The sequence below is a fragment of the Thalia democratica genome, chromosome 2, assembly GCF_965202585.1.
Source record: "Thalia democratica chromosome 2, ktThaDemo2.hap1.1, whole genome shotgun sequence".
NCBI classification, from domain to species: domain Eukaryota; kingdom Metazoa; phylum Chordata; class Thaliacea; order Salpida; family Salpidae; genus Thalia; species Thalia democratica.
In genome coordinates, this window is record NC_139166.1 from 30502924 (window position 1) to 30522403 (window position 19480).

Genomic DNA, 19480 nt, shown 5'->3' on the forward strand with positions numbered 1-19480 from the left:
AAATATTTTACAAAACGGTTATAATAGAAAATATTATTGAATTTTTAAAGCAATTTTTTTGTGTATGTTTCAATCTTAAAACATTCAACCTAGAAAGTTTTCTAAGCCGTCATTAGGACACCCTACGCAATCAGGCTAAAAATTTGATTAGAAATTGCTTGATGCAAATTCTAGGCGCTTTTGATTGGCTAAAAGTTTACTTCTCTTAATTTTGAACAATTTTAATTTAATAAAACTTTATGTTTTTGATTTATTTGTTAAAGCTTTTGGTAAGGTGGGTAAGGGTTTAGTGTTTAATTTTCGGGTAAAATGGTTTAGACAGGCTTTAAATGTTATTCCGTGTACTGCTATATTATCACTTTACCTCTTTGCGTAACATTATTAAAAAAAAATTTCCTAAACTTTATCATAGCAGCCGAACCGTTAATAATCAACAATTATTTTGCCAGAATATTCTAAAACTGAATAATAAATAATAAACTATAAATAAGATCTAATCAGGTCAAAATGTATAGTACTCAAAAAAGTTTAAGTAAGAACGGTAACCTTTAAAATTTTAGACCCGTGCTAGTTATTATTTAATTTAACGCAAAAAACGTTACAAAGTTCTTAAGTTTTGAACCAGAGCTTGTTATCCACGAAAAAATTCAAAATAGTTACTGGAAAAGCTTTATCCTTGCTGGTAGAGACGAAATTGTAAATTTACTGTAAACTTATTGCATATTTTAATGTAAAAAGTCTTAGTTACCAATGTGCCAGTAAAAAAGTTTGTATTGATCAGTTGTACAAAAAAATCTTTAGATAAGTAAAACCTGCAAAACTGCTAAAACTACAATAAACTATTAAAAACTCTAGCTTTGAATGAGATGTACAAAGAACACTATCATAATTGATGGATTTGGTACGTTACAGATTTTAGCATGATTAAAATTTTAAATAAATTCGAGGATTATTTAAAAACTCACAGTTTTAGAACGTTTATATTTATTTTGTCACAAAAATAAAAAAAATGTCAATGATGGTTTTTTTAATCTCAATTGAAGCTCATAGTTAGAAATAAACTGTTAAAAACAAAACAACAAAAAAAAACTAATTTCTGTATCCATGTGTAAAGAAAAATAAACAAGCTAAAACAAGTATTGTTAGATATAAAACATTTACTAAACATACTTGAATTTTGAATCTCATTGTACTATGTAAAAAAATGCTTAGAACTTTCTGCCATCGACAATAAAAACTAGTTTTATGAAAAAAAGTATAATTAAACTTCTTAAATAAGTTACTCTCGAATTCTTTTCATCTTTTGATATAACTACTTCGCTTAAATGATTTTTAGATTAATTGTGTTTGAAATTAAAATGTTTGAAGGAAATGTTGATAGTAGACCAAGTAAATCTGTAGTAATTTTAAGTTTATTCTTCGTTTATATCAAAAGCTGAAGAAATTTTAAAATAAGTCACACATTTTCATACTAAACATAAAGCTGTTTTAATTCAAGGACCGTTTTTAACTCAAAAAACCAAAAACTCGATAACCACATTTACAAAAATATTTTTGAATACCAACTGAAATACTTATTAAAACAGCTGCATCTGTCTTAGGTTACAAAAGTTGCGAAAAACAATAAAACTGTCTTAGGATATTAAAATGTGCAAAAAACTGATTAATTTAAAGTTAAAATAAAAAGATTTATTTTTTCAAATTATTAGCACAGCAAAAAAAGTTTCTATACCTGGATTCTAGTTAATAATCGAAACCGATTAAATAAAAAAGTAAAAACAGTTGAATTTAATAAAAGTTGTACAATCATTTTGATATAAAATTGTTATCTCTTAAGTGATACTATAGTATCACTTAATATTATTTGTTATTTAATTAAAAAGCCTGAACTGAGTTGACAAAAAGAGTTAAGACTTTTTGTTTATCATTTTAATGAATGTGCATTGCTCTGTGTGTATCTAATATGGTTATTTTATTTTATATTTAAATTTATTGTAATTATTAAGCAGTATTGCTTAATAGCTTTGCGTAGTTTATGTTGTATTAGTTACCTAAACTGTACGTATGTTTAAATTTTTTAACTTAGTTGCTAAATGAATCTTAATAAATAAATTTAGAAATGTATCTAGTTGTAAAGAATTTATGCTGTTCATAGTTGCATTACTGATGAAATGAAATTTCATTATATATCATATTATTTCCTTTTTTTTTGCTGCTTCTTAATATAGTTAAATAGTTAATTTGCTGTCCCCATTTAAAAAAATAAGAAGCCAATAAAAGTTGTTCACTATTTGTACAAGCAATCTCCAATTAGTTACAAATTACCATGCTTGAATACTGTATTTTTACTGAAACAATTATAGTATATTATTCTTAAAACTGTGTTTTTTATTGCAGTAAAATGTTTGTCTGACAATAAAAGTTTGAAACTAAAATGTTTTCATACTTAAATGTTACTATAAGTACTAAAACTTAAATAAAAAAACCATTGTAAGTAACTTTATAGTGTATTCAATTCTTTAGAATATTATTTTTGTTTATCAATAGTGATCATGTAATATTTTTACTCTTTATTTATTATACAGGTTAGAGTGAAAATTTTTTTGTTTGTGATCATTAACAGCTTATAAAAATTTGTATTTTTATCAACATTTTGAGCATAACAAGTTTTTTATCTTGAAATTAAATCTTGAATTAAATTAGTTTTTATCTTATAGTTTTTATAAAATAGTTAATTGTTTTCTAAAATATTAATAAATAATTTTGATGTTCAAATTTTCCTAGACATTGTTTTTTCATATTAAAATCAGAAACTTTTATCTATGCTTGAGTAAACTACTGTAAAAAGATTTGTGTGATCGAAAATATTAAAATGTCTGTGTTTTAGTATAATGCTACATTTAAACTTATTAACATTTTTATCGATTTTTAAATATCTATCAAAAAAAAATATATTAACTTCTAAGAACAAAATAGAAATCTAAGAGTTAGGAATATAAGGTTTAGAAAGATTTAAAAAAATACTATAAATTAAGTATAAGTTTTGTTTTAAAAATAAATTTTAAACTTTTTAGTGGTTTTATTTCCAAAGTTTCTTTTATCAAATGTAACTATTCTATTAAATAAAAAATTAAAATGATTTTCTGTTGTAAAACATGGTTTCTAGTAATAAATTTAAACTATGTAAACTAATTTTATACAGGATATTTTTTAAAAATATATACTCAACTCAGTTAAAGCTTATGAAAAAAAAATTTCAAGAGTAAACTATGTAACTTAATTTACAAATATAATTTTTTTATTAATAAAAGACAAGCTGTTGTTTAAAAACATAGTCAAAACACTTTTTACTTTAAGTTTTATTATAAAAAGTCTGTAAAAGTTAATAAATTTAAAATAATAGAAATTAAAAAAAAAAAAAATAATTAAAAAACTAGTTTCAAACTTAAAGTCAAAATTGCAATAAGTTCTGTAGACTTATAAGACTAGTAAAGTTATAAGCGTACCTAATTATTTCTTAATATATTTAGTTAAAGCAAAAATACTACTCAAATTTATGAATTGATTTTTTTTTTCAAGATAATTAATCTTAAATTTTATATATATATTAATTTACTAATTAAAATGATAAAAAGTTTTATTTTTTTAGTTAGTGACAGAACATAACAAATCATTTTTACAGAAAAGTTATGTAAGTTCGTTCTAAGATTAGTTCTTATTTGCAATCTTGTTTTTTAGAACTATAATACTTCTAGTTTTACCAACTACTCAAAAAGAAGACTGTATTTAGTGGTTTTAACTTAGTATTTTTTAATAAGCTTAATAAAAAACTATGTTAGTGTATACATAACAAAAATTAATTTTTACATAATTAAGATAAGGAATTCAAATTAAATTAAAATGAACACAGAACAGTTTAATTGAATTTTTTTCTAAGTTATACTAGAATTAGTTTTTGAACAATAGGGTGTTCTAATTATATAGTTTGTGAAATAAATGTACTAATTTAGTTCTTCAATCATACTTAAACTAAATTAGTCTTATTGTTATAGTTTATACTAACGTTTTTTACTAAAGAAGTTAATAGTTGTATAATTTTTGTGACTAAAATATATATATGTGTCATCTGTTTCAAATACTATAACAACAGTACTAAGTATTAAATAATTAAAATGTTTATTCATTCTAGTATTCACTAAAATATATTTTTATACTTTTTTTAAATTTAGGACTGTGAAAAGTTTAAATCTAAATTAAAACTAATCGTAAAATCCAAACGATTCCTGAAATTGTACTAAAGAATGCATTTAGATATAGAAAATTAAACTAAACAAATTTTAAAAAGCGTTATTATAAAAGATAAATAAAGTTTCGTTTGTATTTTTGTTTTTTAATACACTAGGTATTTAAATGTTTATTACTTTATATTTTAAAGTTTTTGTTCATTGTTAATTTTTGTTTTGTCTTAAATTGGTAGTTTAGTTTACTTTAAGTAACAAAACAAATTAAAAAAAGTTTCTATTTTACAAAATGTATGGGTCTTTTTGTATAACTTTTAATATACCTTTATTTTTAAAAACAGATTATAAAATTGTTAAAAAGTGGTTATTGTAGTTGTTTAAGTTAACCTTTAATAAGACATCTAATTGAAAGTTTTAATAAATATAAAAAAAGCGTATAAAATAATGAAAAACTTAACACGATTAATTACTTACTCTAAACTCTTATTATTAGTACAGTAAGCTTTAAACAAAACAAGTTTTATGTGAGTTTTATTTTATACATAGAGAAGTAAGTCATACAAAAAGTATAAGCATTTTGGTTTTAACGTTAATTTAATTTTACGTTTCCAACAAGATATTTTCCTTTAAATCTATACTTAATTAGTAGTATAGTCTTTGAGTGGTAATAATTTTTATTACTTTATATGTTATGTTAAAAAGTGACTTAAGTTAATTTTAGCTCACTATAAGTTATTTTTTTTTTCTTCTAAGTCATACATAACGAAAAGGGTAGTAGTATATTGTTTAATTATTTAGCTGTCCTTAGTTTTTTACCGTTTTTGTTAAATTACTAAAGCATTAACAAGTATTAAATTTTAAGATAATTTGTAGTTCTAGTCTAATAGTACCAACATTTTATTAGAAGTATCTCAGTATTTTCATGAAAAAATAAAGATCTAAAATTTATTGTAGTTAAAACTTTTAAAAATAGAAATTAAGCATAAGTTTTAATTTATTTACGATTGCAGAGTACTAGCTATTAACTTCCATTAAATATTTAATAACAAAGATAGTTAAAATTCAAACTTATTTGATTTTTATATTATATTAAGTACAGTGTAAATTTTAGTTTAAATTTTTTTAACTAAAAGTTTTTTCTCATGATTTCTAAAATAAATTTTTTAAATTTATTGCGTATAAAAATTGTTTTCTAACAGCTACCAACTTTCTTAAAACTTAATTAATTGTAAAGTATAAAATCTTTTTAAACGGATTTTTTCTGTTAAAAACTAACTAGTTTTTTTAGGTTGTAAACAACGAAATTATTAATATTTTGACTAGTTTGGTTTATTAAAGTCTGTTATTTTAAAACCGATCTCAATAAGAACTTCAAACTATTTATAATGTTTTAGTGATTAAAAAACTCTAAAAGGAGCAAAATTTTTGAAATAAAAACAACTTCTAACCTTGAAAAGTCTAACTAATTAATTTCTACTTCTATGATTTTATGCAATGTAATTTAAAAGTATACTTTCAATTTTATCAAAAGTTTATTTAGCGAACTAAAATTCGCTTAAAGAGATTACCAGTTCTTAAAATAAAAGTATGAACTAGAGACCTCTTATGCTTTCTAACAATCAAACCAACAGTATAACTGAAAAGTTTTCATGTTAACCAAACTTCTGATTTTTCTAACAGAACATCATCTAAAAACTAGCATGAATAATAGTTTTTTATTTATAGATTCTTTAACCTCGTATAATATCAAGACCGAAATTGTATTTTATAGCTAACATGTCAGAAGCAGAATTGAAAAAAATAAATACTTTCAAAGTTGTATTACTGGGAGGAAGCGGTGTTGGAAAAAGTTGTTTAGTGTTGAGATATGTAACACAGACCTTCGTGTCGAACCCAAACAAAACCGTAAGTGCTGGCTACTTTTCAAAAGTTGTGCAAACGCAAACAAATAATCGTGTTAAACTTGAACTGTGGGACACAGCAGGAGAAGAAAAGTACGATAGTATCGCACCTATTTATTATAGGTTAATTATAGCTTGTTTCTACCTCTGTTAATTGTGTATGCATATGCAGAAAAAAAAAATCACGGGCACAGTAATAAAAATATGTAAAACGAAGCAAGTCTAAAAGAGAATTTTAAATAAAGTTTTAAACATCTGACACCTTTTCTAAAAAAAAAACCTTTTTGTAAATATATTAAAGAAAAGTTTTGCCTACTTTACTCTAACATATAGAAGTCTGTTTTATATAATAGGAAAATAGCTAGTTTTAATTTTAGTTTCATTTATGAATACAAAATAACTTTTTTACTAACTACTTTAATTAAATCAAACAGAGGTGCAGATGCTGCAATAGTTGCTTATGACGTAACTGAACCAACTACATTTGAACGAGCAAAAAGATGGGTTCAGGAGTTGCAAGGTAACATTGACGTGACAATTACTTTAGTGGGAACAAAATCAGACCTTGCGAAAGACAAAAAAGTTTACGGGGAAGCAGGTAAAGATTTTGCATTGAAAAATAAAGTGAGCTTCATTGAGACTTCAGCAAAGACAAATTTAAACATAGATCGGTTGTTTGATGAAGTAGCAATAGGAGTTTCTGATGCATCAAAGTTACAAAACAGATTAACTATAATATTAGCTGATAATGAGAAAATTTTTAACTGCTGCTGAAGTTTTATCAAAATTATAATCAAATTTAAAAAATATGCAGTATAAAATATTTAAATAATCAAAATTATTTTTAAAATAAGTAAAACAAAAAGCATTGACTCGATTTATTTTATAGAATGTTTTTTAACTTATTAATAAAACTTGTTAAAAAAATAACACTTTATTGTTTTATAATATTAACAAAGTAAAAATACAATTGAAAAAAAAATTACTTTGGTTGCAGTTGAACAAAACTTGGATATTTTATAACATTTTTTTTTACTATTTTAAAAACTATTTTCTGTATAAAAAAGCGGTATAGTTAAAGAATTCGTAACGTGTTTTTCTCTAAGTTTGTTTTTATATATAATCATTTTGCTAATATTAATTTTATTATAGTATATACACTGGTTTGTTTGAACTAATTTTAAAAAACAGATATAAATTAATACTTAAACTTACATAACTTTTTTGCTACTTTAGCATAAATCGAAATTATTTGTTTCTTCACTATGATCTCTATAACATAAATAGTTTCCCATGCAGTTTTCTAAATGTTACTTGCATAGTTTATCTGATAAAAAAATAATTTTCTTTTGCTATACTGTACTTTTAAAAATAGTCATAAAACTAAAAACGTTAAGTAAATTGAAATTACCTTAGTAAATATTTTTTTTCATGTAAAACATATTTACTCCAGTGTAGTACATGTTTAGTATGTACCATTTTTTAATATAAGATAAAATACTGTTCTATATTCATAAATAACTTTTATTAAACTTTTTGTTAATTTTTTTAAAAGTAGCATAAAAAAATAAAATCAATTAAAACTAATTATACTTTTTTATATATAAATATATGGACATAATACTAAAGTTTTTAAATAAAATGTTCTAAAAGTATTTACTTTTTTTTAATTGTTGAAAATACAACTACTAAGTATTATCTCAAACGCTTTTGCTTTCTTTAAATTCTAGATAAAATTTTGGGACAATATAGTGTATAATCACTACATACGTAAAAAAGTTTAAGTATTTTCGAAATAAATTTCAAAGCGCTCATTCTTATTATGTTAGCAATTAATTTTGTTTGATAAACTCAGAAACATTTTAACTTTTGTATATTTTAGTTACATTCCTATCAAAAGAATAGCAGCACTAAAAAACAAAAGGTATTAATAATCACATAAAATTAAATTAGTTAATTGTTGTCCTATAAACTATATAAAAAATATTATTGACCTAAAATTGAAAAGTTTAAACAGAGAAAGATACCAAATAAACAAAATTGAAAACATGTACTAGTCATTCGATTAGTATTGTTTTCTCAATAAATGTATGATAAGTAAGTTTTTAATGTTCTAAAAAACCTAAATTCAGTAGAAATAAGATACTTTTATTGAATCCTAAACTATTTTTTTTGTATTTTTCTGGTTCATAATGAGATATTAATTTTGCAGATAAATTAAATGAGAATTTTTGGTATATTTTATTTATCTGACCAGATCTTGAGAATTTGGTCTTTCCATTGTTATATATAATTTTTCTAATAATAAAGAAAGTCGCGATCTTATGTTATTTATGTTTAGACTTGTAAACGTTTACTATAAGTCTAATAAACTGTTTAGTTAAATTTTTGTATTTAACTGTTGTAAGCTAGATATTTTCTAGAATATAATTATAACAAAAGAAAATGCTATGTTTTATTTAGTTGTTCAGACTAAATTTTATTTTTGTTTAGCTAAGTATCAACTAAAAAAATGTTTTTATATGTTTGGGTAAGCTGGGTTAAGGTTTATGTTTTAAAACTTGGGTTAAATGGGTTAGGGACAAAAGTTTAGTTTTATTTTTGCTGTATTAGTACTGTTTGAAGTTTACATAACTGCATAAGACATGAAATGAATAAAATAAATCTAAAACAGTACTACTGCAGCCAGACATACGGTGGACCTTTCAAAATGAAAGATTTAAAAAAACTTCTTTGTATTGGCACTTGTTTGCGGTACAGAGCTGCAAAAAATATATAACAGACAAGTACAAAAACAGAAACATTGATTTGTTGTTTTTCCGAGCCAACAGGTTGTTTTAGTATTTCTGTAAAGCTTTTTTTTATAAATCGTCGGAGCTCTGCTGAAAAAAAAAGCCTGTGGTTTTTAGTTCTAGATTAGAACTTTGTTGGCGTGTTTTGAGCATGAAAACATTTAAATTAAACAAAAGACAATTTAAAAAAAATTTAACAAAAATTTTAACATACACATAATGTTCATTTTTACCGCACTAATTTTTTATAAAACAAAAACATATTTTTGAATAACTATAGTGTTAATCTAATTTAAATGTTAACTATTTTTCTAATAAACAACAAATTAATTTTTCAAAAAAAAATTTTAAAGCAAGCTAAGTACATTTTATTTAACACTTTAGAAATTTATTTTATTTATTAGGATTTTTTTTAAAGTGCAAAAATGTATAGCAATTTAAAAAAAATAGTTTTTAACAAGATTTTTTAGATCTTATGAGTTTTTAAACATGTAATATTCAAATTTAAATAATGCTATGAAATTTAATTTACTTGAATTGACACTCATAATTAAAAAAATCTATTCAAACGATAAAGATGTAGTCATTGAAATTTTAGTAAAAGCAAAAACTTTTGAGCGAATAAGTAAAATAAGCTGCAAAACATTTTTTTTTTTGCTAAATGTTTTATATAAGTAAATTAGTTAAAAGCAAATATTGCTGCAACATATTGTTAAGTACATTTGTTTGGATAGGAGAGAAAAAAGAAAAGTAAGTATGGATCTATTCTGTGCTTTTATTTCCCACTTTTTTATCTTATGTTACATAGATCGTAAAACTATTTATTTACTAAAACACGCATAGATGTTAAGCTTGTCATTTGTAATAGTTAATCATTGAATTATTACTATAACGTTTGTAGTGTATATTATATTGTTTAATTTTTTTGTAAATTTGTTTTGAAGTACTTTATATGACCAGTTCATACGTTTATCTAATTAATTAAGTTTTAATTTTATTTCTGACTCAGTTTAATGTAGGGTTCAAAAATATTTTTAACTGGTGTGTGTTAATAGATAACTTATTAAACAATATTTTAAGTTCTAACACACTTATACTTAAAAAGATGTCATATTTCAAAATTATATTTGTAGCTTTAGTAGCCTTCTATTTCCTTCTAAAAATTTATTTAGCTTTACTTTTTTATTTTTTATTAATATGTTTAAAAACAAATTCTCTAGCTACTTATATGTTTTTACTTTTGTCTTGGTAAAGATTCTTAAATACATTTAACTTTAAAACAACTAAGAACTATTTGCACTTAAACTTTTTAGTGGTTAAGTTTTTTTTAATTAAACATTTGACATACTTCAGGTTAGCAGTTTTACCATTTAGTTTTAGTTGTGAAATAATAATTAAATTTATCATATTGTTTTTAAAGAAGTAGAAAACTTTAAAGTATATTTTGATAAAATATAAATGGATTTTAACAACCTGATTCGAGAAGATTTAAAGCACAAACATGCTGGTGCATCTAATCTTAAATTTAATGAAAAAATAAAGTTTGTTTAAATTTAAATATTGATTTTTCCTATTAGCTTGCCAAGCACAGCATGTGAGGTAAATAATCTGCTAACAAGCTTTTAATATTAAAAAAAGAAGATATTGGTAGTAGTTAATAAAAAATGTTTTTAAAGTCCTATTATTTATCAGGTAAAATAATTTAATCACACTACATTTAATTTAACAACTTTTTTCAGTAAAAGTGCAGTATCTAATTATATTTGTTAATTTATAAAAAACTTTGTAATGCCTAGAAAACATTGTTTTGCATCTTTAAAATTAACCCATATCACTTAATTTAAGACTAAAAACTAATTAAAAATAAACTATTTTTTCTTACCCAAAATTTCGAGAAATAGTATATTAAAGTCCTTAAAAAAAACAAAGTTTAATTTTACTTGATTTAAAATAATCATTAGTTGGTATATTCAATATTAAAGATTAAAGACCTTTTTTACCTTATTGTCATAAAAAAATCATTTAAAAATTATAAAGTATAGTTTATTGTACGACAAAAAAGACGCTCAAAATATTTAGTCTTAGGACCTGGTGCACAAAGAACCTTTTGGTTATCGAGTCGCACACTTCTTGGATACCTTTTAACGTCTTACCATTAAAAAAATTAAGACTAAACTAAACAAGTCTTGTAACGTGATCAATGAAACAAACGGTCTAAACTAACATCAAAAAATGTTTTCTTTTAATTCATTTATTACAATACTAGAGCTACACTAGTTTTTTATACCTTTAATATTAATATTGGTAGACAGCTTCAGTCTGAAGGTAGGGATATCTACCATCTCGGTTTCGGTCAATCCCCGTTTCCAATTCCACAATTTGCGCAAGATGAATTGAAAAAGTATGCTCATGTGGGAGAGTACTTACCTGTAGCTGGTAAATACATTTCTATTTAAACTGAGCTAAAATTTAAAAAATTTGAATTAAAAAAGCACAAAATAATACTTAAAAAACGATTGGTATGTTAAAAATTATATCCAAACTGTTTTTGTACTTATGAATATTCTGATAGAAATAATTTTTACTCAATTTTTGTACATATTTGTCTTATGTATAAACTGTGACATAATTGATACATAACTAAAAATGCTAACAATGAAATTTTCTTTTTATTTTTTGTATAAAAAAAACTAATTAGTTTATTTTATTTTGAGAAGAATTAAAATTTAATAATCCAAATTAATTACTTAACTTTTCTTTCTAAACTTTAACAAACTATATCATAGTTGAAAAAAGTATTACTATATTAAGGATTACCAGAGCTTCGAGAAGCAATTTGTAAACTTCACAAGAAGCACGATGGTTTGGAAAATATAACTTGTGATGACGTTGTAGTAAGTCCCGGCTCAAAAGAACTTATTTATCAGATGATGAACATTATTAACGGTGGTAAGCTTGAATTTTTCAATTTTAACCATTTTTGTACTTCATCTTGAGTTCGCACTTTTTAGGCTTGCATTTCCGGCAAAATTCGCACTTTTTAAGTTTGCACTTCCAGATGAGTTCGCACTTTTTGACCGAAATACGCTGTGTTCAAAATTCAGATATGTAATTTTAAATTACACTTTTAAACACTCTATCACTAACTAAGTGTTTAAGAAAAAAGTCTTTTTTAAACTTAATGAAACTAAACAAAAAAATAAAACATTCTAAAATACTGAAAGTTTAAAAAAATACAATAAAAACGACGATGATAAGGAAAGGTGCAGTTAACATTAGCAAATGACATAGTTTCTAGTCGAAATATTTAAGACAATAACTGTCTAAAACACAATGTTTAAAAACCTGTTTAAAAATAAAAATATCAAACTTGACATTTAGTATGAAATTGATCCTTTACAAATCATGTCTTTAATATAGTAACTAGCTTTTTAGGTGTGGCAGACACTTTTTGTTGTTGATAAGTTTTAAATGTAGTCTTGTAGTTAAACACGCTTAAGAGCTTCAATAGAAAAAATATTTGTAATGAGTATTTGTTTTAAACGAGATTTTAGTTCTCTTCATAAGATTACTGGGTTTTAAGATATGGTAATTAACTATTTTGTAAAAAAAATGTGTTTACTTAAGTTAGCATTTTAGAGTTTTTTGAGTTAATTTTGTTAATTTTTGTTAAATTGAAAAAAAAAAATTAAAACTGAATTATAAAACGTAAAGATTATATGCTTTTGTTAACTATTTTTATGTTTATTTTATTTCACTTATTTATGTTTAAAATTTTTGATCAGAATATCTATTATTAATACGATTAAAGAAGTAAATTTTAGTTCCTTCACAAACATTTTATACAAGTATTTATTTGTTATGTGTTTTGGTTTTTAAATACAATAAAGATATCTATTTGGAGGAGAATTAAAACAGTTTATTCTTTCTAAACTTTGATCAGTAAACTTAGCTTCGGTCAAAGACCTCGTCAGTACTTACATTAAAATTTAATTCAAATAGAATCTTCTAATTACTTTATTACTGTTCAAAAACAATCGAATTTTAATAATAGACGTGGTACTTCTTGCACCAACTTGGACCACTTACAAGCCCCAGGCAGGTCTCGCACAAAAAAAGGTACTTTTAGTCAATACAACATTCGAAAGTGGCTGGAAACTTACTCCTGAAGTTTTAGACAAGGTTCTACTTTGAAACTTTCTAACTGTTTACTAAATGTAAAGAGACATTTTCTTTCAGATAAACAAAGTATTTATAGATTTGTATTTTTTGATTTAGTTCTAGTCTTAGTCGTTAATTTTAGAGGTGAAATATATAATTTTACTACAAAAAGTAACTATTTTTTTTGACTAATCTTTAAACTTTTTAAAGAATACTCTAAGTTTAAAAAATTATAAATTAACTGTTGGAAATAAATTCCAAAAAACTATACTTCTAATGCAACCATACTTTAAGTTTCTGTGTTCATAAATTAAAACAGCTTTACTGAGTCTGAAAGCCCAAGCTAGTTGCTAACGTAGAAAAGTTGTTTTTATTTCCGACTGGTCTTGGATGTTAGGATTTTTAATACTTATTGTCATATTACTTTATTATTACAAAGTTTACGACTACTTAACTTTAACAAAGAAACTTAAGATCTAGTTGTATGTTGTTATTTATTTTTGCAGGCTATACAATCTGAAGGTTTAAAAGAGGGAAGTATGATTGTACTTTGTAATCCCGACAACCCAAGTTTGTTTATTTTGAGTTTGTCTCTTTTATGTATACAAGCACAAACCTTTTTTCTTTGATGTTTTGTAAACAACAAAAACGCAAAAAACTATTAATACATTATCTGTTTTTGTTTTAAACAACTATAAAATAAACTTGTTAATATAAATTTGTTCTAAAATGTATTAAAACAAATTTATAATGAGCTAAGCTGTTTCAATGGTAGTTTATTTTCTTTTATCAATTTTATTAGTATCATATAAAGTTTTGTTTGTAAAACGATGTTGTAGTACGGGACTAGTTTGTTTAAAAAAAAAAGAAGTTTTTCAGAGTATCTTTAGTAGTAACAAATGAAAAACATCAAATTTTTATCAATGACCATACAATTTTTTTATAAATAGAAGTCATGCAATTTGTTATTCATATAATAATACTTATAAATAATACATTAATTTCTTCAAAGCAACGTTAAAAATATGCATATACATTTTAAAACTTTTTACTAGCTGGAGCGACCTACACTGTGGATGATTTCGTTCTTCTAAGGTGATATTTCTTAATGAAGTTTAATTTAATTCATTGTTAACCATCTTTTGATATTTTTTTATGTTCTATTAATTTTACAATTTTAATTTATAATAAATTATTTAGCTGCTTTTTTATGATTATCTATTTTTATTTACCTTTTCATGAGTATGAAATAGGTTTTCAAAAAACATTTAAATAAATTGTAGTAAAGTCAATTATTGTTTGTATAAATTAAAAAGTTAATTTAATAACAAAACTTTGTAAACAGCAAAGCTTTTAGAAAACATAAACTGTTGGTTTTGTCGGACGAAATTTACTCGCGTCTCAGTTATAACAACGACCATGTCAGTATTGCAAAGGTTAGAATTCATACTTATGTTATAAAAACAAAACAAAAACATTGCTAGATGTTATTTGATTTTTTATTTTGCTTTTAATTTACTATCTAAAATTTCTATACTGTCAAATGTGGTAAACATAACAAAATAGGTTCACTAATCATAAGGAAATGTATAAAAGTAGTTTCACTTTGTTTTTAAAACAATGCATAACTTTATAGGACTGATATGTATGTTATAACTAGCAGTATTTCCTTTGCGCTTATAAACAAAAACTTTATTACATAAACTATTTGTTAGTATAAAAGTTACGATTGTAATATACAGTAGAGACATTAAAAAAGTACGCACCTTGATAGGTACGCACTCACAAAAGGTACACACTGTAACTCGAAAAAAGCGTAACTTGTAAATTAAATTTGTTTGTAAAAAAGTTAAAATAAATACTGAATTAAAAAAAGTAAATGTAGATATTACACAACTATTCTTTAGAAAAAGAAGTAACTCTAAAAATCACTAGAACAGATCATATTTTTCTTTAAAAAGTAAATACTAGCTGTTATCTGATGTTAAAAAGCTAAATATTGTCTCAAAACTGTAAAATACGCTTTTTAAATAAGATTCGAACTTTTGCCTATTTCAAGGTGCGTCTCTACTGTATTTTTTTCCAAAACTTATGATAATGTATATTTTTTTTATCTAAGTTCTACCCCGAGGGCACAATTCTGTCGAGTGGTATTTCGAAATGGGCGAGCTGTGGAGGGTGGAGACTTGGGTACTTGGTGTTTCCCCCTAATATGAAACGTTTGTTTATCTTTGTTTTTCTTCAGTGACTAACAAACTTTATTATTAAATTTTTTTTAATTTATTTAGTTTTACTCTTAAAAATCATATGTTGTTTACTTTTTTTCTCACTAAGAGTTATTTTATTTTCTAAGCTAAAATAAGCGACTAAATAAATGTTTTTTTTTAACTTTAACAGAGCTTAGACAAGTGTTAATTGGAGCATCAAGTCAGACTTATACGACTGCGTCTGCCCCCGTTCAATATGCTTCTATACAGGTTGCATTTTTCTTTACAAATATTATGTGACATTATCAATACTAAATTAAGTTTAATGATTTATCATTTTGTTGTAAAGTTTTCTATTTTAAAAATAAAAAAATAAAAAAACAGCTTTTAAAATTTGATGAGCGCGGCCAATCGTATGCGAGACATTGCAGTAGGATATTAAACGCAGTTTGCAAATATTCGTGCAAGTTAGTTTAACCAATTGCTTTTTTTAAATATATTTGTTGTTTATTTTAGGAACCACTATTTTATATATTATTTTAAGTAAATAAATATTTGAAGTTATACTGGATTGAAAAACAATATATATGTATATCTATTCAAACAATTTGAATTTTTTAAGAAGAATAACAAAATATAGTCAATCTCTCTTAACTGCTTTTGATTTTTGGTATAAACTTTATTTTCTTTAATTTTAATTTGTCAGTAAGTCTTTTATATATACAATCTAGGTAAAAAGTTTTAGACAATCATTTAATTTAAAAAAAGTTAAAATTTTGGCTTAAAAACTTAAATTGAAAAAATAAAATTCTAAAATTGCACAAATTTTGTTACGAATTTAAAAGTAATTTAACTTGTAGTTTAAGACATCGATTTAATAAAGATAAAAAAATGAAACTGAAAAAATTAAAATTTTAAGTGTGTGTTTACAAAATTTGGTGCTTGTTAAAGTTTTTAGTATGAAAACAAAATTATTTTTCTTTTTTTTAGATAAGTTAAATTTATCTCAGTAAACCTCATTTTTGTTCACAACTAAAAGTTTCTTTTATGATGAAACTATAGATTTGTAACGTAAAAACTAATTATTTTAGACATCTTAACATTTTAAGTTTTTCAGCAAGTACTATTAATTTAAAAAATATTAGTTTACATACAATATACATTTTCAATCTCCGAACTATATTGTTGTCGATATAAATAGTTATCTTTACAAATTTCTTTTCTTTTTATTTTGTTTAATATTAGCAAACTGAAGAAAGTAGGTGTTAAAGTACACAATGCAGGATCTGGGTACTACATTTTTCCTGATTTTGAGGTCATTCGTCCGGCTCTTAACAAACTTCATTTAAACACTGGTGCGGAAATGTGCGATAAAATTTTAAAAGAAACATCTGTAGCGGTTAGTATAAGATAAATATTATAACGATCTATTATTGTCACAAACAGCCGACTATTAGTCTAACACTTTTAATTATTTTGTTTTGTCAACCATTTCATAAGAGCTATTTTTAAAATTATGATTTCTTTTTATAGCTATTTGATTATTTTTTTTGAGAGGTATCATTTTTATTTATAATTTACCTACAAATTTATTCTATAGAAGTACTGTGTTTTTTCTTACTACTGTCAAAGGCTAGTACAAACTTATATAAAAGACTAAGGTAAAGTTAGAATACAAATAGGAAAGTTAATCACTTTTTTTCTGCATGTTTTACTACTTTTAATTCTAATTTGAAAACTATATTTTTTTTAAGAATCTTTTTTTTAAATTATAAAACGCAAAATGTACGACCAAATTAAATCAATTATGTTTTCCTTCTAAGGGTTAGAAAATAAAACTAGTTTCTTATAGATTGTTTTCAGTAGTTTTTGAACTAAGTTTTAATTAAAATTCAAATAACATGAGTTATGTAAGCTACATGAGAATGATATTTAGTTTGTTGTTTTAAATCAATTTCAATTTTAGTTAACAAACTTACTGCTTTACAAAAAATATTAAAACAAACTTAATTACCTACACAAACTGCTAAAATTTAAAAGAACACAGCTTACTAATTAATAAGTTTGTTTCACAAATACTGTAGTCACAGTATAACACCATTATTATCAATCATATTTAAAGTACTATACGCTTAATACTAAGCCGGAAAAAAAGGGTCCGCTTATTACAATTTATTTTGCTACACATAAAAACAACCTTATAAACTATTATTTTAAATTGTTTTTTATAGATATTTTTTAATCATCAACTTGTTATAAACAGCTAATGCCGGGTGGTCCCCACTACCTGCACTCAATTGAAGCTCTAACTGTTCGCCTCTGTTACGTGAACTTTAACGGTTTGTTTATTATTAAACATAAAGTTCCTTAACATTACTTGTTAAAATAGTTTTTGGAAAAAAAAACTTATTTTGATGTAAAAAAAAAGTGCACTATAAATAAAAATTTATATATTTCAAATGTTATCAAAATTTTAATTTAAACTATAATGTAAATTAATAAAGTAAAATCAGATTATATAATTTAAAAATAACTAAGTTAGGATAAAAAATTATGTCTTTTTTATCAAGGGTACAACTTTATTATGAATCTAAAATTAAATTTTAACCAAGGACCGCGTGTATAAAAGTGCGGAATAGCATAAGCTCCCTAAAAATAAACTTTTATGTTAAAAAATTTAGATTAGTTAATTTTTTCATAACGAAGTTTAAAAAAGGTTGACAGATTATTTTGAAATAAGTAGATTAAATTTTATGACTATTATAGTTTTTTTTTGACACTTTATGATTCTTTTAAATTCTTATGACGTCATTACAAGCCGCCGTTACTTTAAACTAACTATTTCTTTTTACGAAATGCCACATACAACAAACTAATAAAATTTAATTGTTGTATACTTTTTTTAACTAATACTTAATAATTATTTTTTGAATTTTTTTTTTTTATAACAATAATTTTTTCTTACAACAGTTTTATTTTTCAATTCAAAATTTAAACTGTTTGATAATTTAAACAACTTAAAAACAATCAAACAGAAACGCTTTAAATTCTTCTATTTTTTGTCTTAAAAACTAAAGGTAATTATTAAAGAGCACAGTTTGTAGCTAAACTTCTATATTTTTTTTTAATTATAATAACAACATTTTATCAATTCGTGGCAAGTTACAACATTTTAATCTGAAAACATACAAAAGCTTTTTTTGTCATTAGCTGTTTTAATTTTTGTGTTATAGGTTTTCAAAAAATTGTTATGTACATTATCTTAGGTTCAAAAGCAATTCAAGAGAGTGAAGCTGTTGGTTTATACGGTCAACTACCTGATGACTTCATAAATATTTATTGCAAACCAACTATTGAAGCAATTGATAAAATATGTGAATGGGTTAAAAAACTTGTAAACGTTTAAACTTTGTGTATAACAAAGTTTTATAAAATTATTTATGAACTTTATTCATACATTATGAAATAAAAAGCTTAATTTTTGGTTTAACTTTGCTCCTTTTTTTTTTTGCTTTCATACTTTAAGTTTTGCTTTAATAACTCAACAAACAATTTAAAAAGAATATTTTTACTCTTAGCAGAAATATACTAAATTAAATAGTTTAAACTGATACTATTTTTTTATGTTTTCAGAGTAAACATTGCTGTATTTTTTTAGAATATTTTTTTAAATTGTTACTGTAATTTTATTGTCCTACGATGGACCCAGGCATCAAAATCTGGGCCACTTAAACTGAAAGATACATAAGGTAGAGACAAAAAAGAAAAGATACCGTAAGAAAACTCATATTTTTCAAAATAAGAAACATAAAAAATTTAATTAAAAATGTATAGATTAACATAAAAACAAAAGCTTTTAACACATATAACTTATACTAAGCATTAAACATCATAAATCTAAATAAATTGACTAACCAAAAAGTTTAAAACCCAAAGCCCCAAGCACATTAGCAATAAAGAGACCAAAAAAATGTTTCGATCATATTGAAAGAGGACTTATTTTGGCGTTGCTTACAAATGAAATCAAACTATAGATTAAACTAAATTTTACAATTTAAACCAATGGTTGATGAAGAAACAATAAAAGAATTTACCCGTAAATTTTACTGAAAAAATTATGTTAAATTTTTCAAATTTTGATCGAAATCGGTTTTTTTTTTTTTGCAAGAAACTAATTC

The 19480-nt window shown here is 23.6% G+C and overlaps 2 protein-coding genes across 2 annotated transcripts; both read left to right on the forward strand.

Annotated features, from left to right (window-relative positions):
* Positions 1–6017: 6017 nt before the first annotated feature.
* LOC145828530 (uncharacterized) lies at positions 6018–6916 on the forward strand. Its single transcript, XM_082936286.1, has 2 exons — positions 6018–6265; positions 6577–6916. Exons 1-2 carry the CDS (start codon positions 6018–6020, stop codon positions 6914–6916), a joined length of 588 nt encoding a protein of 195 aa, XP_082792412.1.
* Positions 6917–10351: 3435 nt separating this feature from the next.
* LOC145828531 (aspartate aminotransferase-like) lies at positions 10352–18708 on the forward strand. Its single transcript, XM_082936287.1, has 13 exons — positions 10352–10475; positions 11243–11370; positions 11746–11883; positions 12989–13116; positions 13602–13665; positions 14151–14190; positions 14441–14531; positions 15215–15314; positions 15493–15572; positions 15687–15769; positions 16548–16701; positions 17566–17641; positions 18569–18708. The coding sequence occupies exons 1-13, from the start codon at positions 10393–10395 to the stop codon at positions 18706–18708; spliced, it is 1305 nt and encodes a 434-aa protein (XP_082792413.1). The 5' UTR covers positions 10352–10392.
* Positions 18709–19480: the final 772 nt, after the last annotated feature.

What these genes read in the sequence shown, in the direction of transcription:
- LOC145828530 (XM_082936286.1), top strand. Translation starts at nt 6,018, where the DNA reads ATGTCAGAAGCAGAATTGAAAAAAATAAATACTTTCAAAGTTGTATTA. An exon ending in ATCGCACCTATTTATTATAG is followed by an intron (nt 6,266 to 6,576) that starts GTTAATTATAGC and finishes TAAATCAAACAG; the next exon opens with AGGTGCAGATGCTGCAATAG.
- LOC145828531 (XM_082936287.1), top strand. Translation starts at nt 10,393, where the DNA reads ATGGATTTTAACAACCTGATTCGAGAAGATTTAAAGCACAAACATGCT. An exon ending in GATGAACATTATTAACGGTG is followed by an intron (nt 11,884 to 12,988) that starts GTAAGCTTGAAT and finishes TTTTAATAATAG; the next exon opens with ACGTGGTACTTCTTGCACCA. An exon ending in ACCATGTCAGTATTGCAAAG is followed by an intron (nt 14,532 to 15,214) that starts GTTAGAATTCAT and finishes TTTTTATCTAAG; the next exon opens with TTCTACCCCGAGGGCACAAT.